At 44.6% G+C, this 26,087-nt stretch overlaps 1 protein-coding gene across 2 annotated transcripts in view; it reads right to left on the bottom strand.

Moving 5' to 3' along the window:
- Positions 1-26,087, bottom strand: part of CNNM4 (cyclin and CBS domain divalent metal cation transport mediator 4) — a 363,208-nt gene that overhangs the window by 183,827 nt on the left and 153,294 nt on the right. For both annotated transcript variants that reach the window (XM_086943349.1, XM_086943350.1), the window contains exon 2: positions 18,142-18,285. In XM_086943349.1, the coding sequence (XP_086799475.1) occupies positions 18,142-18,285 (144 nt within the window). The remainder of the gene's footprint in view (positions 1-18,141; positions 18,286-26,087) is intronic.

The following is a 26,087-nucleotide window of genomic DNA, read 5'->3' as shown; positions in this document are numbered from 1 at the left end:
CACTGGGTCGTTAAAAATCTCGTCCGAGTGGCGCAGCATGTCCTTGAGCATAGGAAGGTATTGACAGGCCCTATGTGTGCTGAAAAGTGTTTCAATAAGAAAAATCACCCTCAATAGGGTCTTTGTGTAAGGTGACCTGGTGATATGCTGTCGCCATAGCAATGATAAGATGAAGCATCATTGGGGGTGATGGCCTAACCGGGTAGAGATCCGGGTCAGTGTCACCCAGGGGGTCCATAATCATAATTATTCTAAGGACATGTGGGCTGTGGATAAGAATCAAACCTCCCCACTCACCATGATCCACAGGGGAAGACTGTGGAGACCCCTGTGGCATAATGTTCCCTGGGTCAGTATGTGAATCATGTGGTGAAGGGGGTGGAGAAGGTGATGGAGAAGCAGAAAGAGGAGGATGCGTAAGACTGGTTGCTATGTCTTTCTTCTTCTTAGTAGGCACTGTTAAATCTATGGCCTCTTGAAAAAAAATATGGTGCCTAGGATGGTTGGTATGCGGCTACACAGCCGTAGCAAAAATATGGCCAGTTACAGGCTGTATATGTGAGTTTTTTCTGCTTCTGGTCGAGCTGCTCCTGCAAGGTTTTGAGGATTGTTTTGCAGGCAACTTCAGAGTAGATGTGGAAGTTTTCGGTGCCAAAAGAGAATGCAATGCCAAGGTGATGGGAGCAAACTCTGGTGAGGCCGAAGCCAACAAGGCAGATGGTTGGCTCTGTGTAGTGGTTTTGGCCTCGCTTTCAGTGCTGAACCAGAGGTCGGGGCTTCCGCAGCAGATGGCAAGTGACTACCATGGCCTGTTGGCAGTGGTGGCCCAGGAGACGTATATTCAGTCGGAACAGAGTGTCTCTTGACCGGATGAACTGGAGCATGGGTACTCCCGGTATGCTGACCCAGAGGAAGATCCTGGATCTGTAAACCAATCGCATGGTCAGAGACGGAGCCACAGTCCTGAATGGAACAGGCATCTTCCTCAGCCAGAGGTCTCATGCAGCTCTCCCTCCGCCTCATCATCTTGTTGCCAAAAGATATTGGGTGTTTCTTCTATGTCCTTGCACTGCATCTCTCTGAGACGCACCCAACAGTCCCGGAAAGTCTTTTTTGAGCGAAAGGATGAACAAGCCTCACAATCCTTTTCCTGATTATCAGGATACCGGCTTAAGTTGCAATCCTGATGGAGGTTGGTTCTCGGGTACTTTGCGTAGCAGCTGGGACAGAAGTAAAATGGAGTCTGTTCCATCAGCCGTGCATTCTTGGTCGAAGCTGATGAGATAAAGAGTAGGTCCGGAATGGGCGTTGCCCGAAGGCGGCGAGTGGAGCACGTTGATTCCCAGGTCACATGTTTCTGGTTTTCCAGTACACGAAACAAGATCGAAACAATACAGACGAGTGAAGAAATGAACAGTGAACCAAAGGGATTTTGAAACGGTCTCGAACCGGAGCACCAGAAAACACATTCAAATTAGACGGCAAAACAATCTAACAATGGAGCTGATGCTCATGCACATTATCACCAAGAGGAGTCCCTTTGTCTCGTGACTTCAAAAACTTCTTCGAAGAAAAACAACTTGCACACACCTGGACCCCACAATAGATGGCAAAAGTATGGAGAGGATCTGTATCTACAGCCACACATGCCTCAATATATATATATATATATATATATATATATATATATATATATATATATATATATACACACATATACATATATATATATTTATTTATTTATTTATTTATATTCTTTCAATGACGACCAGCAATTCCATGCAGTGAGTGTTATTTTATTTTCATAACAGCTTTACCAGCAGCACTTCTCTACGCGTTTTGGTCTCGCAGAGACGTTGTTCACGAGGCTACTATCAACTGACATATCCTGCAAATGTGTTTAAATAAAGTGAAAAAAATATAAATTGACATAATTTCCTTTTTGGCAGCAGCTAAGCATTGTGGTACATGTAGTGCGTATTTCAAATTAGATGACCCACATTGTTGGACCCATTCATTCTTTGAAAACTCATTCAATCTTTCATTAGTTGACTTGGCACATGTTTCTGACACACAGAATCAATGATTACTCTTTTACACTCCAGCGGGTAATCTTGATACCTAGCAATCAATCTTCCCTCAAGTAGGTTATTTTCTTGCAATCATTCTTCCCTTTAGTGGGTTATAGTCAATGATCAATTGCTGTTCATAATGGTGTGTGCACTATTTACAAATCAATGAAGGTAATCAAATTTATATTTCCTGCTCTCCTACCAGTGTATGTTGCACAAAGGTGGAAGAATAAAAATAAAAATAAAAGGGATTACAAATTATGTTGCTAAGGGGACAACATTCAAATAGGGGGGTTGCAATAATCCAATTGTGATGGTTCAAAGGTGGTAATGCAATTCCTCATCCTGGTTCAGTCCGTGCGGGTCAGAGTTCAGAAGTTCAGGATATGTTTCTACTCCTTCTGCCTGAGGATTTTTTCGCGCTCTCCACCGCCTGGATGAATACCTACTGTCTCTACTGCGTAAAATTTCAGTTCTTTCCAATTACCTCATGTGCCTTTTCCATGTGTTTTGCCACGGCGTTGCTACGATCATTGTTCACCGTGGCCCTCACATGCTCTAAAATGAGTTTCTTTAACTCGCACTTCGTGCTTCCCACGTATTTCAATGCGCATGGGCATTCAATGATGTATACAGCAAATTGACTCTTATAGTTTATAAGTTGCTGGATTTTCCATGAGCGTTTATTGGCCATTATTGTTCTCCTTTTTTGTTTAGGGTAATTGCGCACACCTTACATCCTGTGCATTTAAAAAAAAACATTGGTTTTAGCCAAATTTCCGTTTTTTTAGGGAGTTGAAAATGACTGTGCACTAACTTGTCCCGCAAGTTTTTGGCTCATCTTTAGGTGATATTAGGGTGATCCCCTATAATGTTGGCTACTGTGGAATCCATTTGTAAGATGTGCCAATTTTTTCTTAGAATGTTCATCACTTGTTTGTTAATGGTTGAGTAAGTAGTTATCAATCTTATTTTATTTTCCTCATTCACAATAGGAGCCTTTTCTTTCAGTAAGTCTGTTCTATTTTTCGATTCTGTTATTTTAAGTGCTGTGTTGATCGCACCTTGATTGTACATTCTTTTTTCAAATCTCGATCCTGCTTGTTTTTGATGTTTATTCCATTCCCGCTCACTGGAACATCTTCGTTTAATCCTGAGGAACTCCCCATAAGGGATATTATTAATCAGACTTGCCTGGTGGAAACTTTGCGCATGTAGCACAGCATTAGTCGCTGTCGTTTTGCGATGTAAAGTTGTTTGCACCTCATTGTTGTCAATATAGATTGTTGTATCCAGAAATATCACTTTCTGATCACTGATGTCATATGTAAATTTTAACTTGAAGTCAGATTTATTGAGTATGTCAAAGTATTCGGCAAATTCTTCCTTAGTTCGAATACAAGGATACCACATGCATAGTTACCAGCTTATAAGTCGATTGCCATGGAGTTTCATGTAAGTGCCTCAATAGATCACCCGTGTCTTGGAGATACGAGGTCAATCCCTCTACTTATAAGCTGGTAACTATGGATGTGGTATCCTTGTATTCAAACATCCAACATGAAATTGGATTGAGAGCGTGTAAACATTTCCTGGCAGAAAGAAATGTACAGTTTACAAATCATAATAGGATGCTACTGGAAATGATCCAATTATGTTTGGAACAAAATTCCTTCATGTTTGGGGATCACATTTTCCGGCAAGTCAACGGCACTGCCATGGGCTTTTCTTTTAGTTCATCGTATGCTTGTCTCACCATGGGACTATGGGAACAAACCTGGGCTTGGAGCAATGACAACGAACGATTTCAGAACAAGACAATAGCGTGGTTAAGATATATTGACCACCTGCTATTAGTGTGGGATGGAACTAAGGAAGAATTTGCCGAATACTTTGACATACTCAATAACTCGAACTTCAAGTTAACTTTGCCTTGCCTCAGCGCTGGGACGCCTCATTGCCGAGGCAGCCATGCTCTAATCTAACTTTCCCTTATACCAATCTGTACTACAACTTCATCCACATGTAGATAACAGCCATTCATTTACTGTATCTCTTTATTATTGTTCTCTTTAGTTACACATGTATAACTGATTATCAGACAGGTTTCTTATCACTACTAAACGTAAATATTGTGATATTTTTTACCCTCATCAATTACCTCACACAAGCACTTCCTAGTGCACTTGCTTTTCATCACTTATCCTTGGAGCACCTATTACCATGTAGTACAAATTGACTGTCGTGATGAATAGGATATAAATCTGTGAAATTGATTTTCAAAAATTGTTTCAGAAAATGTGTTTATTTTGGGTATTATAGATTTTATAAGTCTTCTCTTTCCGCTTGGACCAATTCTGCTGTAACCTACTCAAAGGTTGACATTTCTCCATTACCCAGCCCCTACTACAAGAGTGGGAATCAATTTGTTGGGCTTAACAGATCTGGTTCAAAGGCAGGGGGAGGAATAGCTATTATTCTTAGATCCCATTGGAAAAGCTCTTCTAGAAAACTAGACAACCTGGTTCCCATTGAAGCCATGTATTTTAGCATTTCCGAGGCAGCGCTCCTTATCTGTGCAGGGGTACTTATCTACAACCCACCTAGCACTCCCCCCATCTATACCACAGAATTACTGTCGAGGCTAGCTGACCTCTCACTAAAACATCCTCACTTCACTGTCCTGGGGGATTTTAACCTACACATAGATGACAGTAATTGTGCAAAGGCATGTTCCTTGGTAGTAACCATGGAGGGTATTAACCTTCTTCAGAAAGTTGTGGGCCCCACACACTCCGCTGAGCACACGTTAGACCTTCTTTTCACAAATTTACCCGGCCTTTCCACCTTGGCCCCTTTCCCTGTGACTTGGTCAGACCACTTCACTATCCCTTTTAATCTAAAACTCGCTACTACTGTGACCCCAGTCTGTAGGTTAGAGAGGACAGGTAGAAAGTGGTTCAAAGTAACGTTGGAGGAGCTTGTGCCTGCTTTAGCCAAACTCAAATGGCAACCCGCTAATCTAAATCAATGCCTCACTACGGCCATTGAAAACATTGCCCCCCTCACTACCCTTTCTTCAGCCAGAACCAAGGCTTCTGCTCCCTGGCTCTCCCAGCTGCTGCGGGAAGAAAAAAGTAAATGTAAAAAGCTTGAACGCCTCTGGCGTCGTACCTATGGCCCAGTCGCCAAAATAACGTACAGAGGGGCACTAAAAAATTTCCACAAACTCAAACAAACTGCCATGAGGGAATACTTTGCCAGTAAAATTAAATCTGCAGATAATTCTGCCAAGGCACTCTTTCAAGTAGTGAAAGATTTCACCAACCCTGCTGCCCTTCTGCATAAGACAGAGCCCTGTCAAGAACTCTGTGATAAATTATCCAATTTCTTTCATGAGAAAATTACTCTCATTTATGCCTCTTTTAATACAGCGCATAACCCTGACACAGAAGACACACCCCCCACCGATCTCATGCCCAAGGACAAGAGGCTTAGGACGTTCAAACCCATCACCTTAGATACTGCACTGAATAAACTTCAACTATGTAAATCAGGCTCGCCCTTAGACCCGATGCCTGCTCAAGTTTTCTCCACAGTTGCTCCGGTGATTGTGCAACCTCTCCTATCGATATGGAACTCCTCTCTCGTATCAGGTCAGTTTCCTGAGACTTGGAAGCAGGCAATTCTCATCCCTCTTTTAAAAAAACCCGAGGCAGACCCTGCTGTTATCAGTAACTACCGCCCGATATCCCTGCTACCAAAACCTGCCAAAATTCTGGAAAAAATAGTACAGGAACAACTATCGGACTATATTGAAAGCAATGATCTGTTACAAGACTCGCAATCCGGTTTTAGGACCGGTTATAGCAGCCTTCGATACGGTCTCCCATGCCATCCTCCTGAATAGACTCCGTGAGATGGGGATCTGCGGCACCCCTCTAGCCTGGATTACTTCCTTTCTTACAGACCGCACACAACAAGTCTGGTGCCGCCCATTCTGGTCTAAAGACAGGAAACCTCTTGGCTGCGGGGTGCCCCAAGGATCTGCCCTTAGCCCCCTCTTTTTTAACATTTACGTTGCACCCCTAGCAAAGGTAATTGAGTCATTGGGGGTAAGAGTGATATCGTATGCTGAAGGTACTCAGCTTATTGTCTCCCTTAAAGATCGCTCGCCCTCAGGCTTTGACAACTTTAGAACCTGTCTTTCCAATATCGTGGCTTGGATGACCTCAAACACGTTAAAACTTAACACGGATAAGACTGAGGTGTTATTTTTTAATCAAACGATTCCCTTGCCCCCCGCCATTTGGTGGCCTGTGGAACTCAACCTACCACCTTCCCCGGTAAGGGTGGCCCGCAATCTTGGAGTTCAATTCGATAATGACTTATCTTTCAAAACCCAGATTCAGAAAGTCACCTCGGCATGCTTTGGCGAACTTCATATGCTAAGAAAAATCTCCCCCTTTCTCCCTAAAGAAGCATTGAAGACAGTGACACATGCCTTAATCACGTCACACTTAGATTACGCGAACAGTCTATATGTGGGACTACCCGCCTACCTTCTTCACAGACTGCAGATAGTGCAGAACGCTGCTGCCAGGCTAATCTGCAAAGTCCCCTATCGACACTCGATCTCCCCCCACTTGAAGAAATTGCATTGGTTACTGATCACTGCTCGTGTTAAATTTAAGGCTCTGGTCCTAGCTTTTAGGGCTCTCAACGGAAAAGACCCAAAATACCTGAGACACAGACTAAAACTAGTCCACTCCTCTCTTAATCTTAGGTCGAACCACCTTCACCTTCTGTCAACCCCCCAATTTCGTTTTGCGAGAAAGGGAGGCAGAGCCTTCGCAGTGGCAGTGGCAGTGGCAGTATCAAAACTGTGGAACTCTCTTCCCATCAGCCTTCGGCTTATTGGCACTGAATCTCAGTTCAGGGGCAAATTGAAAACCTTCTTATTTTCGGGCTATTAACTCCTGCCCCCTTGACCTGCATTCCTCAGCGCCGGGACACCCCCGTTGGGGGTAGCTGTGCGCTTAATAAATGTCTATAATAATAATAATAATAATAACTGGTTGGGTGGGGGTGAGGTTCTGGAGGTGGTAACCGAATAACAGGTGAATGAAGGGCCACGGACATAGTAAAGGGGTCTGGCCAATCAGAGAGGACCCTCCACTTCTTCCTCACAACAGAGTCATAGGATCTCCAGTCGCGAGCTAAAGGGGGATTATGTATATATTGTCATACACTTGGACTGGACGTGGAAAAACACGTTCCTGCAAAATAAAAAATAAAAAACACTAGTTTCGGCAAGGCAGTGTCTGTGGCCCACAGGAGATGTGTCAATGCCTCCGGTCGCTTGTTCAAAGGTTTTCAGATATTTTATGAAACTTGGTTCAGGCCGAGTCATCTTCCCTTTTAATAACACGAAATCACGAAATTCCCTTTAATAAAAGCATCTTCTCGCAGTTTGGGCATATTTCTCTGTAATAATAAAACCACTGTCAATGCTTGTGCTTTTGTCAGTGCTTGTGAACAAGTGTAAAATTCCAAAGTGTGCAAATATAGATTCTATGCCAATAAATGTCGACACAATGCCACATTGTGAACAGGAGGACACAGGAAGCTCTCCTTCTGGGGTGGAGGGGGTAGAGCAAGCCCCCGGAGGGACTAAGAAAGAACTTCTTGCGGGTGGTCACATAGAGCTCTTTAAAGGGCGACGCACAGACATGCCTCAGCCACGTTGGATTGGGATTAAAAATCAGACCGGGCACGCTAAAAAAAAAAAAAAGAGGTCTACATTTGCATATTCCCTTTCTGCAAAACACTGCTTCGGCGACATTTTATAACAAGCATTGGCATAGCCTCGCCTTTGGGACCTTATAAGATAAATTAAAGGCATTGTTATTTAAATAAATAAAATGAATAAACCTCGATTATCCATTAATCTGAAAAAATGCCCTGCATACTAAGCTTTATTACTTTGCAGTGTGGTTAAAAAGAAAGCACAACATGACTTTAAATATTTGTCTTCAAGAATCCATGCGCGGGTGTCCAACCTCAAACTTCTCAGCATCCTCCTGATGCAACGACTTAAGTACTAAATATTTGCACCACCTTGCAATTAGACTTTCCGCAAATACATCACTGCCAAGGAACGACCAAATAAGTAATTATATTAACTTTTTTTGAGTTCAAATCTTTTTTATTGAAAAAAGAACATAAGAAGCACAAAGAAAAAGAACGAAAAGCATAATACAAAATTTACATACAGTACATGTGGATACGTTTGGCTCCGGCTTAACTACACAGATGATGTACTAAAGGATCTTGCGAAGATGTACAACTATGACGTGATACTTGTAGCGTACAGCCAAGTGGATTGTATATTCTCTGAACCAAACATATATCAAGTAAGTGGATAAATGAAATAAATAAGTAGATGGATAAATAAAATATATAATATAAAATACATAATTCATGGTACAAATACGCAGATACTTACGAGGAATGCTCAATTGGTACATACATTGGTACATTACTTAAGAATTCGAATATAGCCCATGCTGGGTTTCTGACGGAGTCACAGCAGTAAATGAGGAATTAGTAATTACATCGCCCTGAGCATATACACATACATAGAAGCAAGAGGGACTAGTATCTCTCTAGGGAGGATCAAACGAGAAGGAGGAGGCATCAAGAGATTTCCAGAGTTTTTTTGTTGATGCACGCCAAGGAGAGGATTGAAGGGCATTATTGTCTACTCCTCTGATGCAAGAGACCCACTCACGCCACATCTTGAAGGAGACTTTCCCAGCAGCCTTCCATTTGCACAGTATGACCTTGCATGCTAGGGTGAGGAGTAGGTCTAGCAGCTGTCTATCATACTCGTTAGCGACCGTTTGATCCAAAGCACCTAGGATGACATAGATAAATTCTCTCCGTGGCTTGATTTTAAAAATATGTTCTATGCAGTCGTAAATGTTATTCCAATAGTTTTTTAGGGAGGGGCAATGGAAAAACATGTGGGACAAATCACCTTCAGCCTGATTGCAGTTCCAGCATTTTGGGGTATCTCTCAGTTTAGGTTTAAATAGTTTTTGGGGTGTCCAGAACACCCAGTTGATCAACATGAATTTTGTTTGCGACAGGATTGGGGAAACTTTGTTCACAAGAGCTGTAGCATTGATTCTATCCCAGTCAAATTGAATACGTGTGTTATTGGGTTCCTCCTCCCATTTTACTTCATTACGTTTTTGTGCTTTCCCGGCTTTTGGGATAAGTAGTTTATAGACCTTGGATACGAAATGACCTGCAGCTAGGAGACGCGTTAGTTGTGAATTAAGCCATGGCTCAAGGGGTTTAAGTGGACGTGGGGCAAGGACCGTCTTCAGCTTTAGGAAAGCGTAGAAGTCCATTGGTGTAAGGCAGTGAGTTGCCTGAATCTCCGAATATGGAAGTGGTGTGCGTCCATCATATAGGTCAGAGACCATGTTTAGGCCTTTCAACGACCAATGTTCCCAGTGGAGTGATTCCCCATTAATTCTAATGGCTGGGTTGTGCCATAAGGCAATGGAGGTAGTGTTTTTTATTCTTGGGCCGGACGACTGAGCTTGATCTAGCCTTAGAAGAGCTCTTCTAGTGTTTAATAAGATATATTTAGAGTGAGGGTGATGCGCTAGATCCATGGTAAGTAGTGCTTTGAGCGTTGCCTTGCCTACTATAGCTTTCTCTATATCTATCCACAATGGGGTATAGTATGGTCCCTCGACGAACCAGGCTGCTCCCTGTTTGCACAAGAATGCTGTCTGGTAGTTTCTAAAGTTGGGAAGCCCCAGGCCGCCTTTTTCCTTAGTAAGCTGCAGCTTTTTCATAGATACCCTGGGCTTCTTCCCCTGCCCCAGAAATGTTCCAAACAGTTTATCTATTTTGCGCAGGAAGCCATCCGTGAACGTCATGGGGAGCATGCACGCCAGGTAATTTATCAAGGGTGTTATCATCTTCAGCGTTTCAGCTCTCCCCCACCACGATAAAAACTTAGGGGACCGGCCATCTAGTAATTTTGTTATTTTGTTTAGGAGGCGATCCTCGTTGACTCGTAATGTCGTAATTAGGTCTTTGTCAAAATCTAATCCCAGATATTTAAAGCAGTCCGGCTGCCACGTTAAACCAGAGTTCCCCAATATCTCCTTACATCCTACACTATTCAAAAGTTTAACTTCAGTTTTGTCCTTATTCAAGGAGTATCCAGAAACCTCAGAGAATTCCTCCATGGTTTTCATCAGGGCTGGTATAGCCTCATCCGCTTTCTCAGACATGACCAGAACGTCATCAGCGTATGCAGTAAGTTTGATGACGCAGTTGTTAAAGGGAATTCCGGGGATTGTGCAGTTATTACGTATTTGGTACAGGAAGGGTTCTATGGCCAATAAGAAAAGCGAGGGGGACAGGGGCATCCCTGTCTTGTACCCTGTTGTAATTTAAAAGGCGAGGAGAAGGCACCACCCGCTCGAACTCTGGCCGAGGGACAGGAGTAGAGGGACATGACCAGTTTTATGAATGTTGGACCTAAGCTAAATTTATTTAATACTGCCTCCAAAAACGTCCAGTCTACCTTGTCAAAGGCTTTTTCTGCGTCAAGTGTTATTGCTACAGTGGGAGTGGAGAGGAGTTTTGACTTTTCAAGGACGTGTGCCAATATTCTAGTATTGTCGCTGGAGAGTCTGTTTTTCAGAAAGCCAGCTTGTGAGGGATGGATAATTTTCGGTAAGATTTTCTGGATTCGGTTTGCTAGGATTGAGGCCAGAAGCTTACAGTCTAAATTGATGAGCGAGATGGGTCTGTAGTTTTTTGGGAACTTCGGATCTTTGCCCTCCTTTGGCAGGACCGCTATGACAGCCTCCGCCAGTGTACCTTTAACCTCTCCCGTTTCGCTAATTTCATGAAACATATGAAGCATGGGCAGTGCCAACGTAGAGGAGAAGCATTTGTAAAATTTAGCCGTGAACCCATCAGGTCCTGGGGCTTTACCACATCTAAGTGATTTTATAGCCTCTGTCACCTCAGCCTGTGTTATCGGGATGTTGAGCGCCTCCTGGTCCTCTGGAGGGAGGGTGGGCAGATCACATTTATCTAAGTAGCGTTTAACCTTTTCTTCATCTATATTCTTATTTTTCGCATATAGACGTTCGTAAAAAACCTTGAATGTGTCAGCAATTTTAAGTGGGTCGGTGCAGGACGTTCCCTTGTCATCCAATAATGAGTTGATTGTGTTCTTCTGCAGCTTAAATTTCAGGTACGCCGCTAAACCCTTCCCAGCCTTGTTAGATTCGCAGACCTTATAGCGTTTCCTTCTATCCAACCATACCCCAGCCCTTTCACTTATAATTTTGTTGTATGCGTATTTTTGGTTAGTTAGTTTATTTAGAGTCACTTCAGACCTGTTCTGTATATAGCTGGCCTCTAATGCAGCAATGTCCACCTCTAATGTCTCCAAGGCTGCGTTGTAGTTTTTATTTATGGCGGATTTGAGTTTAATGAGTACGCCACATATAGTACTCTTCAGGGCCTCCCAACGAGTGTAATCAGTAGTTTCCCCTCTTTTGTTGTCCGTTAGATAATCCTTTATTGCCTCTTCAATTGATTTTATGTGTTTCTCATCCCCTAGAATTTCATCATTTAGCCGCCATAAGGATTGGCGAAGAGTCGGCTTTATATTAGATACCGTGAGCGAAATGCATGAATGATCTGATATGACCCTCGCTTCTATACTTGTGTCTTCAATTCTAGCTAAGGCATTTTTAGTAATGAATAAGTAGTCGATTCGTGAGAATGAATCATGTGGAGGGGAGTAGAATGTGTAGTCCCTGCCATCCGGATTTTGTATACGCCATGAGTCTACCATATTGAATCTGCTACAGAGTTTGGTGAAGGCCTTATGTGCCCTACTGCTGCGAAACAGGCATTTAGAGTCCCTGTCTAGAGTGGGGTCGACCGGTAAATTAAAATCACCCGCTAGAATGTGTACCGCTGTGTCGGGGATAGTGTCCATCTGCTTTGTGAGCTCTGACCAGAATGATAGATCGCATGTGTTTGGGGCATAGACGTTCGTAATATAGAACTCGGTGTCATCTTTAACTAATTTGGATGTGACCCATCTGCCTTTAGTGTCAGTTGTTGATGAAATGACTTCTACATTAGCCTTCCTAGCGATCAATGTCACTACCCCATTCTTCTTTTTAATGGCTTCGGATCCCACTACCTCTGTGAAAAATGTGTTCCTTAGTGTGTGAAGTAGTTTGGCCTCTAGCTTCGATTCCTGGAGCAAGGCGATGTCACTTTTCTGCCTACGAAGGTAGTCCAGAATTTTCTGACGTTTAACAGGTTGGTTTAAACCCTTCACATTAAGTGATACTATTTTCAAGTTACTTAGTGTTGTAGATCCTACGGGTGTATTAATTACTTGTGTCATCTTAATTGTGTGTCAGAACATATATGGTCAGCGATTGGACATATGTGTCTGAGTATATCAGACCTTCGATTGCTAGTATCGTGGTTTTTGACAAACTCCTTATACAATCCCTCGGTCAACCTCCACTGTGACTTCCCCGCTATGATCCGCCCGTCCGGTAAGGCTCGTTCAGAAACTCTGGGGCTATTTTGCATCCAAATTAACTTGTAAGCGTAAGTACCAGTACAAATTAAAGTAATAGTTGAGACAAAAAGAAACAGAAAAAAACATCTCATACACAACCCATTCCCTCCTCCCCTCCCAACTCCCCCCACCCTCTCCCTCAACCCACCCCTCCCACCCAAATTATAGAAATAGGACATGGCGATTCAGGAACAACAACAGCGAACTTCGCCTCCATAGCAACTTTTAAATTGACATATAATGAGAGCTACAAAGACTTCTAGTTCTCAAACAACTTTAACTGGAATCTTATATGGCTCGGGCAGCCCATTGCGTCTATATTTAGGACATATAGTGCACAACTTATACAGTCTATCGAGCTTTGGTATTCTAGAGTATCCCTGAGTGTCTCTGAGTATCTGAGTGTCTTAGAAGACCCAACGGTACTATGCATAATGTAAGTAAGGTAGCATCGGCATCACTCCTAAGAGACAACATCCCATGTAAGTCTAGTCGAGACATTATATGATAACCTGTTTGCTGACATGTATTAGGAGGAAATCACATTATGATACATCAATATCTGTTAAATTGCGCTACCAATACAAACAGGTCTGCTGCCACCCTTTCACTGTGATATTGTGTGGTGACTTACTGCACCATCACAAGATAGGTTAGCAATCTCGAACCCTAAACAGTAAGGGTTAGTCTGCAAGTTCGTATAGTGTTGCCAACATCAAAGTAGACCTTAGTGCACAAACATTCGAGGAAGAGAGGCAACCTGGAAAGAAAAATGCGTATCAATCACTAGACACTTCTAGTCACTTTTAGCCGGTACCAGATGCACCAGCCGCCTCTGTTACTGATACATCCATGCGCGCTTCATCTGCGTTATTCAGCATGCGTTTGTGCTTAGTTGGATCCATAAAAACGTGGGATACTCCTTGGATAGTCACTTTGAATTTGGCCGGACCAACAAAACCATACTGGTGACCCAATGATCGCAGTTGTGGTCGTAGTGCAAGGAAAGCTTTCCTTAAGTCCACCGTCTCTTTACTGTAGTCTTGTGAAATGTAGATCTTGTTTCCCTTCCACAGAACATGGTTGCTTTTACGCACAAATGCAAGAATTTGTTCTACGTGTTGGTACCTCAGTGGTTTGCAAATGATAGCTCTTGGACCTTTTTGACTTTTTGTAATCCTGCCTGGGACTCTATGCGCCCTATCAAATTCCAGCGGCTGGGCAAAAGTAAGGTTGGTTGCTTGTGTGAACCAAGTCTCCAAGAAGGCAATACAAGAGCCATGGGGCTCCTCTGAATTTTCTGGAATGCCAAAAATTCTAAGGTTACCCCTCCGATTTCTGTCCTCTAATTCAGAGAGTCTCCCCGTGACTTGTTCGGAGGCTATAGTGAGATATTTGAGAGCTCCACATATCTTGACCTCTGTGTCCTCGAGCTTACTGATCCTCGATTCAGCTTCAGGGATTTTAGAGTTGATATCTTTAATATCTTGCCTGATGGCCACTACATCTTCTTTTGTGGACCTAGCCAAATCACGTACTTCCTCCAGTCTATTCAAGATGGTATCTATAGCTTCACTAAAGTCTTTCTTGCCCTTGAATGGTGACAGCGGGTTTGGTGGCTCAGCCTTAGGGCGTTTAAGGCCTTTATTATTTTCTTTGTCACCCATGTTCTTTGTTTGCTTAGGCCACCAGGCCAATCTAGCCTCAGACGGTGGTCAGTCGTAAAAGCACTCAGTAGTGGCACCACTGTGTGTTTGCCCACTTGCCCGGTTTGATCAGCTTGATTAGCCCCGCTGCAGCCCAGGAATCAATCTGTTGCAGCTCTCTTATTGAATTGAATTAATGACCACGTTTGGCACCAAAGACACAGCTTGCGTCACAATATTCCTCCTTTAGTCATAGGGTCACTCATTTCCATTGAGCAACATACACCATCACTGCGTCGGGCACCACTCACTCACAATATGCAATTACACCTGCAATTACACATGAGGTACTGATTCTATGAATGACGTCCGCCACTTTGTATGTTCTGCATTTACTTCTGAACACACAACGGACCAGGAGTGGCATTCATTTAGTGCATTTTTAGACCATTTTTAGACCAGATCCTGACCAGGTACGCTTAAGAGCTTTTGGGTGCTTTATCATGCGGCTCCAGGTTATTTGAGGACTTGCTGCACTTATTTCCTGTACTAGAACAGCCTATCTCGGGCAACCTGCCATTCCCATTTTATTGCTCCCACTAAAGCATTCTGTTTCGTACCACAGATCACCTTTATTGTCCGTTTTTGTAGTGGAATGTAGTTGGTTGCAGCTAGATTCCCATTCTGAGCTTGTTTGGGTCCAAAAGTGTGCCAGCGCGCGTCATTTTGTGAGCCCAGTGCAGTTTCTGTGAGTGAGTTGTCGTGGCAAATGGTGAAACAGTCAGAAAAGTCAATGTGTGGCCCCAAGGCTTATGCTCATCGCCGGTGCATGCTGGCAAAATCACTTTGATTTTAAATCGGAGGCGGTAATATTGTTAGCTTTCACCAGCTTTCACCAGCACGATCGCCAAATTTACACTTTGAAAATTACAAATTGTTATGCACAACACCATTCGCTCGTTGCCCTGACCTTTCCTTGTTGTTAGCGCTTCACCGACAGTGTGGAACAGAACAGGACACGTAGGGAAACAGTCCGATAAAAACGTTATGCCGCCATTTTGGAAATCATTTCTTCGTGTCAGTTATACAAGTTTAAAGTCATTTTCGCTTCTGTTTATGGGCATTAACGCACTTACTGGGCACCTTGCAGATATTCCTGCCGTCTCCGATGATCTCTGGTGTTGCTTGCTGCATGCAGGGCTCCGCTGCTTCAGGCAGACGCTTTGTCCGGGCCGCCGCTCGAGTCCGGCACTACACAGCACCCACACGCGGGAGAAACGGATGAGGGTTATTTCACCCTTCCTGTGTCTGGAGCTGGCCCCAACTTTCACCGTGGACGGAGGAAGCCTTCCGACACCTGAATCTTCTTTTAGGTCAGAGAATACCTCATTTCTGCAGCTCCCGGCTTCATCATAACTTTATCGCTGCGGAGGAGCAAAGAGTCACGCCGCCATTCTTCCCGGCGTCCAAGCCACGCCCCAGTAATTATATTAACTTATGTGCGAGAATAGGTCGTTTGGGCTTCAAAGGCCATCGAGTGCCAAATCTATTTATAGATCAATATGAAAAATAATATGTTGAAGTAATATGTGGAAATAATGAATAAACGGTCAGTAAATCATGTATAAATCATATAAGCAGTGGTTATGTGGGTTACAAATGAACACTTCATTAAGCGCAAATAAATGATAAGGACACTGCGTCATCAATCGTGTATGAGTAAAGCAGATTCCACCAAATACTTTGTAGGATATATAAACATTTCTGCATTTGATTTACATTCATACACAGTTCCCAAAAAGTGTACGCATGCAAGAATTTCTGCCAGTGCTGTTTCACTACTCTTGCAGAGGCGGCACTCTGGCTGACACCTCACAAGCGCACTGTGTTTGCTCTGAGGCTCCAGTGAGCTCTTGTCATAAAGCTGCAGATGCGCAAAGAAGCTCCCCAGCCCCATTACCACCTACAATTTCTACCAGCGATTGCTTTCACGCAGAAACAGAAACAACGCTGTTGATGAGAAATGGAAACTTCCCTTGTATTCCCAGAGCGCAGAGAGACGACATACTCCTGCCAAACTGCCGTGGCACCCGCAGCACGGTGCCCGCGAGGCCTAGTACTATGCGACCACTTGGGGAGTGGGCTGCAGCTGGAACCCAGAGGAGGAGTGCCACTCAATAAAAAAAAAAAAAGTGTAAGCACCCAATACCCTGGCTCACGGTGGCGCGGTCTGGTGCGCAGGCATAGATGCGTGCGGGGAAAGTTAAAATGTCCACACAACAGTCTCTCTGTTTCCATGTAGCACCCCTACGTCGAAGGGCGCAGATGTTAATCAGCAGTAGAGGAAGCAGACATGCAAGTCTGAAGGAAAGAAGCGAAAAATGCATTGGTCCTACAGAAAGCACCACTAACAAGTTGCCACGGGTAATTAAACATCATAATGTCAGAGCAAGAGGCGGCGACACCCCAGATGTCAGATTGTGCGAAGCTAGAAAAAAAAAACAAGCCCGTGAGTGGTGCGCCGAGCGCTCTGCAAGGAATTTAAGGAATGCAGCAGGCACACTGCAGGCCGCTGCTCGTTCCAGAGACTCCTTGGCCATGGGAGTGATAATTTAAAGGAAAGGCGGGACATGCACCTGCCTTTGGCCATATGCCTCCTTTTATTATTGAAAGCCACACGCAAAGGCCAACGGTATGTGTGGGTGGAGTCCGACCCATACAGAGAAGTCTCTTGGAAGTCTGGAGGGATTCCAAGAGGCCCTCTCCTAGAGCAACGCATGCATGCTGCGCTAGGCTCAACCTACAAAAAAGGGTTATATAAAAAAAGCATGTGTTAGTTTACACTGGTGAAACACACCTGTAAGCAAGTGAGGCCACTTTTGCTCAGGCCCCCTGCTCAATATGCATATATTAATGGGCTGGTCCAGCGAGAGAAGGGGAGGGACACCTCTGTCGTTGATAAAAGGGTGGTAATGGACGCTCATCTACCTCCAGAAAGGACACTGAGGCAACCACTGGGCCTCTGGCAGCATCAAACGCAGAAACTGCCCAAATCGGCCCCCAGGCTGGTAAAAAATGCAGCCTACAACTGGAATTCGGATACTGGCCCCTCGGGCATTGCCCGAGTGCCAACGTTACCAATCTGACGTTGTGCCCCAGGCAGGAAGGACAACGTGTGCGGCGCTTCATATAGGTGGACCACAGAGACAAGTCTCTCAAAGCAGGGGTTACAGAGAGGCACCAATTCAAAATGGGCGCTAAGGGAGTTTCACATGCAGGAGAATGCATTTGTAGCCTTCTACACCGGGAAGGGGGTGGGGCCAAGGTGGGAGCTCGAATTCTGAATTGGGGCGCCCCATACAGCTGAAGCCACGACAAGCCTCTCGTGAAGGAAAGGACAGTGGGATTCAATCTGTGACACTGTTAGAAATGGACAGGACACGGTTACACAGGGAGCAATGCATGAAAGAGGGCTGGGCGACAGGGTTCCCTGGCATAATCATGCGTTCGATGCCGTGAGTCCCTGTGCTGGAGCATACAGGAGACACGGGGTCATTGCGCCAAAGGGGACTGTGTGTGAGAAACACCGGAAACTCCCTTTCAACTGGAAAATGGGCAAAGGCTTTGTGTCACCAAGGGACCCATGCTCCAGTCCAGGGCTTTTCCTTTCCAAAATATTGTTTTCAGGTGCGATAGCTCGTTTCCACAACTGAAGCTCATTAGGATGGGAATATGGAGCAGCAAATGTAAAAGGAGTCAAACTTACTGTACAAATCGGACTCGTCCAGGATCTCAGACTTAATGATTTCCTCAATGACATCCTCCAGCGTCACCAGCCCGACGACCTCATAGAAGGGGTCACCCTCCCCTTCGCTGTTCACTTTCTGTACTATGGCGAGATGGGATTTACCTGAGGAGTGAACACAAACAAAAGGTCAGAAAAGGAACAATGTTGCTGAGAGTCTGGAGCAGCAAGTTATCTTTCACTGGGTTCTGCATTGGTGAACACTGATTGTCTCACAAACAGCAGACTGGTCATATGAAGCAGCACATACTCTTAGGAATCCTCCCACACTCTGGACAGAGGGTCTACCTGTCCCAGTAGGGGCATCGCAGCCACACATGAAGGTCATAGATCTCTCCCCAATGTTACAACTGATTCCCACCTCAGAGAGCACCCAATGAAGAGGGCTTAGGGAGGCTACTGAATGCTGCCTTTCCATTTATTTATGGTTGAAGCATTTTGTCTGCAAATACCATACACAGCATAAAACAGCCAAAGATAGCTGCCACATAGGTGTGCCCACACACTGTGGCCATCTTGAAATGATTTCTTTTGTTTTAAGCAAAACATTTCAAAGATGGGCAGCATGCAAGTTCTGGCATGTACACACAGGGGAAGCCATGTTCTCATTAAATAATATTCATTTAAATATGTCCGTCCACGAATACAGTGGAAAGCAGTAAGGCTAGAGTGACAAATGGGTGAAAGGCAGGAACTGTGTGATACTAGTACATTTTGAGAAGAGCTGGGGACTCAAAGGATGGGGAGGAGCAGGGAGTAATAAAAGGATTGAGACGAACCCCTTTCTAAAGACAAGGGAAATAGGGTATTTCAAACCTAAAAAAACAGTTTTTTTAGTCCACTATACAATATATTGTCATGCAATCATAAACCTAATCACTTTAGGTAAAAGTAAATTAAAAGCACTTTATTGTTACAAAACTATAATAATCGAGCTCAGTATACAAATACTGTGTTTGAAGGTTAGCCTCTTGGAGGCCTTTTGAAAAGCAGTGTCTTTTATATCTAAAATTCCTTGCCACTTCATGGAGCACTTTTCCAAATCATCTTTCATATATCCATTAAGTAGTCTATAGAGAGTCCCAATGCGGGGTAGGGCATCTTGTGTCATTTTATCCATGAGTTCACACCTCTCAAATCTTCCTATACCCCGCTCTTCCTCTGCAAATAGTCTCTAATCTGAAGGTATTAAAAACCTCTCCGTTAGTAAGGCCAAATTTTGCTCTTAATTGATCATATGTTATTAAGCCATAAGGAGTATAAAAGCAGCCTAGATACATCATTCCCGACTTTGTCCAATTATTAAAATATGGGTCGTTAAAAATATCCGGCAGATTCTTATTTTGCCAGAGCCTCCCCAGTCCTAATAGGCAGTATACAGAGGTCCATACTTTAATGGCCGTCTACTGTGTCTTAAATCATACCCTTTTGTAATAGCAATAATCTAGGTGTCGCCATTAAACACCCCCTAGCTTCAGGGCAGGTGCATCAACATAAGCTTGTCAGCTCAGTAGCCCAAGGGAGCTTTTTCAGACAGGAGGGTGGGAGCACATCTTTTGCCCTCTCCTCTCACTTGGCCACTCTTTAGGATTATCACATACATTCTCTCTTTGAAGTCCGAGAAATACAACTAAACACCAAACTGCCTCCAAAGACAGAGTCTGACATTTGACCTCTGTCTTTTTTTAAGCACTGCAAATGTGAAAAGATAAGAACAAGAATTAAAGGCACGTTTACAGAAAGTGGGTACTTGGAAGGATACAGTAAATAAGAAATGCTCATGGGAGGAGGGCCGAACTCTAGCTTGACACCTTAAAGCAGAGAAAGCCAGCAGCTAGGAGTTACAAACTACAATGCCGTTAGTAAGCAAGTAGCAAAAAGCATTCGCTGGGAAGCTTACAAAAGAATGCCTACAAAAAGTTGTAAACAAACCAGACAGCTGCACTGTCTGATAGGTTTCGACCTAAAAAGGACCCATTCACAACTACTGATCACATCACAGTATGCTGCTACCACCACGCTTGTGCAGCTTAGGTCCTGGTAAATGCGGCAGCCTTCCACCACTCCGAGGGTAATGCGCGTGGTCAATCAAGACCACTATCCGTAAGACAGGCCTATATCATGGTGCACACACACATGAGCCACCCAACAGTACAGTTGGGCACTGTTCAGACTACGCATTATTGGAACTAATGCTATTTTTCAGTGAAGGAAGTAACATGGACCTTTCGAGTGGACTTTACAATAGCATCAGGTAAGTGTGCCCAGACAGACCTCAGGCCTTTGGAGCCGGTCCTTAGCTACCCTACACTAGACCCACTGGCCGATATATGTCAATCCTGTGTCAATTCCCATGGACTACAAGCCATTTAAGAGGATTAGGGGCACAAAACTCTTCCCAAATCTATGCCACCCCATCCCTGGCCCTCACCAGGGCAAAAATTAATATGCTATACCTATTGCTAAAAAAGAAAATGTAATGGCCCCTAACCCCAAAACTGACAACATTCTCAATACTGCATTACTCAGCAGTTGACCATGGTAACCTATGACAGCAATCGCCACCTTCCAAGCGACACAGCAAGATAGGTTATGCAACTGACAATTTGTGTTTGAAAAACATTGCATCAATCCCAGAAACATGGAGTCCCTGCTCCAAAGTTGTGGACTAACCATATTTAATCCCCATACAACACCCTTTCATTGCTTGCAAAAGACTGAGTACCAAAGTAAGGTCTGACTGCTTATTTATGCTTATGGACTGCACCAAGCTGTCTGGGAGAGGGAAAAGATGGGCACAAGAGGGTTCCAGAAAAGAGCATAGTTCGGTTTTATGATGAAAGAGCCGAGTTCCACGGAAAGATGGGTCTCCTGTATAGCAGACTTATCAGGTTCAGGAGACCATAGGTTTCGCTGGGTAGGTGGAAGATAAAATGTTAAAAGTTTAGTCATGGAACTGGAATAGAAGACAAAAGTAATCTTTCAGGCACGGCAGAATCTGGTCGAGGTAGTCAAAGTTCTAAACAGCTAGCTATGGAAGTATGTGCTACCACTCCAGTACAGAGTTGCCTATGACAACATCGGAGTCTCCAAGTGCAGCTAGATCACCACAATATTTAGCCAAGGAACAAATAATTGTATTCGAGTACATCCACAGCAGTGGATCATGATGGGATAATAGCAACAATGAGCGGTAAACATTTGTCTTTTCATCGCGTAGAAGGGCTTGGAAAGCATTAACTGTTTCTCTGTGAACTCATTGACATAATTACATGTTAAATTATCTCTTTTAGCTATGCAAAGATGGAAATGTATTATTTGCATTAAAATGAACAAGACTCATTAAATGCAACGATGCACATACTGAAAACATGAATGGCAACCTTTTAGCTTTACCAACACTTGTTGCTGATGTGGAGAGGGGAAGCAGCACAAGTGTGAGAGAGCAAGAAAAAACATGCACTCCCACGAACTGCTGAAAGAAAAATTAAAAGCAGTTCCCCGATTGAAAGCAGTGAAAAGATGCAATTCATCATATTGGACTCACTGTAAAACAGCTATGCTGCAGAGGAGGGACAAAGGCAAGAAGTAGAGCCATCGAGTAATAAGAAAGCATATGATATCAAGAAGAAAGGGAACCAATCATGAGCTATGGGATAATCGAAAGGCCACAAAATGATGTATTTCCAGTAGCACATCATTCATGTAGCATCACTCCACATTACGTAGGACACTAAGCAAGTAGGTATCCAACACAGCACAGGCTCACTGAATAGTTATGCATCACTGTGCTCTTAACAAGCACACAACACAGTCTCATACAACAGAACGCATTGCAAGAGAAAATTGAAAATGGGCACCAAAACTGAAAAATATGCACTTAAGTGGTGACCAAGGCACACATATATCTGATGGGCAATGGACATGGACAACGATGGAGAATGTATATAAGGGAACTGACACAGACCTTCAGTCTTACTGGTCAAGATCACTTTTCATTAAAGGAAACATATTCACTTAATAGATGCACATTCTTATTCAATCTATTGACCAGACATCCACAATCCGAATTACAGTGCAGTCTCTGAGGAAAATCCCAAAACTGTCTGTAAATTAATCACCGTGAATATTAACGTGACTACAATGCTATACTATAGGGCGACTAAGCACTTTACATGTGTTGATTAACAATTACGGTAACTTTCCCCAAGGCAAACACACTTATTTCCTAATGCAGTTAAGAGTACAGCAACGATAATACCTGTAACTCATCACTGCAAACTTCGTTCGACTACAGTCTGCAATGGAAACAGCAGAATCAGGCGAACAGTTACCCAACCACCGAAAGCACCACAAGCCCTTCCCAGTGGAAGAATCTGCTCTATACAAATTTTAATCCTACAACTATGGAGCCAAAGCAGAAAACATCCAGGCGGAGAATCCCTAACGGATGGAGATGCTTTTGCCCCGCTGCTGACAAGCGGTAGGTGCAGGGGCCACAACATATCTAGATTACAAAGCACAATAATATAGCATGAAATCATTAGAAAATGAACCTGAATGCAGCTAAAGCAATATCATTCCCCACTATCCCATTTTCAAATATCTCCCACCTATATGCATGCACTTCGCATGTTTAGTGGACTACGGCCAACATAAGTGTCCTCTAAACTCAACTAACCAGCATTACAGCAGCTCATGTTCTAGGTTCCTTCATAGTAAATCATCAAAAGCTGTATCCCTCCCCAAAAGGGCCTCATGGGCAAACAGCTTCTTGCTCATAGCCACACCAAAAACCATGGAAAGAAGTACACAGATCAGCTTGCTAAAGCTGTGAGGTAGAACTTCTGTAATGCATCAACCAATCTGGACCTGGAAACCCTGGAAAAGAACAGGGTATCAAATAGTTCATTCATCGGTCTTTCAGCCTGCCCTTCGCCTGTTCAACGCAAATGCAACAGTGTCTACATGGTCTCAGCCTCATTTTTGAAAGCCTGTTCCTTGCCAAACCCACTCAGCTGCCGACAATGTCTTATAGAGTCACATGGAAAACTGTGCCAAAATCATTGCTGATGGGTGGGGACAATGGGCATCAGGAGACATTTGGAAGTGGTCCTAAAAGGTCCTAAAAGTAAGGTATGACTTTTACACAGCGAGCAACGCAAGCAAGCTTAATGGACAAATATGGGGTCCAGGGTGGGTCCTCTTCACGAAAAAAAATTGAATAAAGATTGGCAAATGGTGCATTTTTAAAGCAAATGAATTTAGCGATAGCAAGGCTTATAAAACAGTGGGGACATATAGTCTTGAAATATTAAACACATAAAAAACTGCCCCATATCTCACTGCATTAATATTTTTTTTTGTTAAAGATATTTTTATTGAAGTACAAGAAGGAAGAGGAAAGGAAGTAAGAGAAAGATAGAAACACAATAAATGCGACAAGAGCCCTCGCAGGAGCTCACTCTGCATGGCCAAGGAGCGGTAATATTGCTGAAGATAGTACAATGCGGCCACCCTAGCCATGATGATTCTCAAAGTTCGCCAGCCAACAACATTGTCCCCAACGGGAAGTCCTTAGGAAGGCCTCGGTACATAGTGGCATCAGGCAAAAGCCATCCAAGCCAGGGGCTCATTCGACCAGTCTAATTTGCGCCTCCTTGTTTCTCGGCCATAGGAAGAACAATGCAGCGAGGTGAAACATAAAGACCCACCCCCCCTAGAGATAGACAGAACAAAACTCCCTCCCCCCAAACTCCTTCAACCCTCCAACCCCCCTCCCCCCAGTGGTGGCAGCCAAGCAACAGGTACACATCCAAACATTCTCTCACACTTGAAACAAATGGAGTGCACGTAAAGTGGGCGGGCAGACCGCCGACGGTAAGCCTCGAGAAAGGAAGCGGACTAGTGGGCCACACCTAAAGATGAAGTTTTTGAAATCTCCTCTGAAAACATCCGCCATACGCTCCATACTCAGCAGCTTCCACAACCTAGCATACCAGAGGGAAAGAGCAGGGGCCTCCTTTTTCCAAGCCGCAGCCAAGGTCAACTTGGCCGCACCCACTCAGAGCCAAAGGATTTGTTTATCCGCTTTAGTCTGATGCTCCAGGAGCGGATCACGGACACCCAAGAGAACGAAGCCTATTGAGTCAGGGATCGGGTAGCCCAGCACTTCCTTGATCTGGGACAGTATCTCCTCCCAGTAGGGGCGAATGACAGGGCAGTCCCACCAAATATGGCGGAAATCCCCCAAGAGACCACATCCTCGCCAACATCTATCCGATGCAGAGGGAAAAATCTTTTTCAACCGGGCTGGGTACAGATACCAGTCCAGCATAGTCTTCATAGGGGCCTCCCTGAGGTCAATGGAATGGTTAAATCTGTGTAAGTCACGTCAGAGGTGAGTCCACTCCTCGTCAGAGATATCTCGTCCCAGGTGCTCTTCCCACAAACTCATATATCTAGGGCGAGGCGAGATAGCCGTGGTGAGCAGAAGGCCATAGAGGAATGAGATCACCCCCCTCATGGTCGTTGCGCGGGTGATAAAGGATTCGAAATCTGTGGGAGGCCTAGTCGCTGCATCGCGCACCTCCGGTGACAATGCCCAGTGTAGCATTTGGGCATGCCGGTAACGCTCGGACGGGTAACACCGCATAGTCATGCATGCAATTATGGAAGGTGAGCGGCTCATAACCATGAAACAAGTGTGTGAGCGCGTGGCAACCCCCCGTTCTCCACCCGTCAAAGGGGCCCTCCACGAGAGCCGGTGGAAAGGCCGGGTTAAAATGGATAGGGGTGAAGGGGGAAGGGAAGGAGGTCCACCTCTCATCACCAGAAACCGAGTCCCAGACCCTCAGGGTGGTACTCTTAGGAGTGCTAATATAGGCGCTACGAGGGCGATCCCCCTTCGCCTTCCAGACCAGGTCCCATATCGATCTCCCCGCCACACTCCTGTCCATGTGCAACCAGTGCTTCTCAGATTCCATCTGGGTCCACTCGACCAGCACTCGGAGTTGCGCCGCCTTATAATAGAGGTGCATATCTGGGAGGCCGACCCCACCCTTCTTCAAAGGCCGTCGCAGCGTGAGAAAGGAAAGTCTAGCGCGGCCCCCTTGCCAAATATAGCGTAGGATCATGGTCTTAACACGCCTGAAAAAGCCCCCCTCCAAAGCAATAGGAAGTGCTTGAAACAGGTACAGGAGCTTGGGGAGCATCGTCATTTTGACAGCATGTCCAGCCAAGAAATGAACATGGGCTTCCATCGATTAAGCTCGGTCTGTATCTGGGCCAGCAGAGGTGGGAAGTTGGCCGCATACAAGGTGGTAACAGATTAGGTCAGCCGGACCCCAAGGTACTGTATAGAGGAGCTGGCCCACGACAGGGGCGTGAGCGGCCGGATGCGATCCACCTCAGCAGATCAGCAGATGGTAGCGTGAGGTTAAGGATGTATGACTTGCCGGGGTTGACCCGGAAACCCGCCGCTTCAAACAGAGAGTACCTCCTGCACCCGTGGAAGGGAGCTTCCCGGGTCCGCTAGTGACAATAGAACGTCATCAGCAAAAAGGGAAATTTTATGTTGCTCTCCCGAAAAGGGGAGACCAACAATGTCCGGGTCCTCCCGCACCCTAAGGGCTAGAGGTTCAATGCTGAACGCAAAGAGTAAGGGGAGATAGGGGACAGCCCTGCCGCGTACCCCGGGAGTGTGCAAAGAAGGGTGAAACATGGCCATTAACCATAACCCTCGATCGAGGACTATGGTAGTTGGCCCGAAGCATGTCTATGAATTTGGGGGAAAAACTAAAGGCCTCCAGCGTACCAAAGAGAAAGTTCCAGTCCACCCGATCGAACGCCTTTTCAGCGTCAAGGCCCACCAAGACCGCCGGGATCTTAAAGAGATTGGCCTTCTC

The sequence above is a fragment of the Lissotriton vulgaris genome, chromosome 11, assembly GCF_964263255.1.
Source record: "Lissotriton vulgaris chromosome 11, aLisVul1.2, whole genome shotgun sequence".
In the NCBI taxonomy this organism is placed as follows: domain Eukaryota; kingdom Metazoa; phylum Chordata; class Amphibia; order Caudata; family Salamandridae; genus Lissotriton; species Lissotriton vulgaris.
Note: the sequence above shows the minus strand (reverse complement) of the source record. Positions and strands in the feature narration are given on the sequence as shown.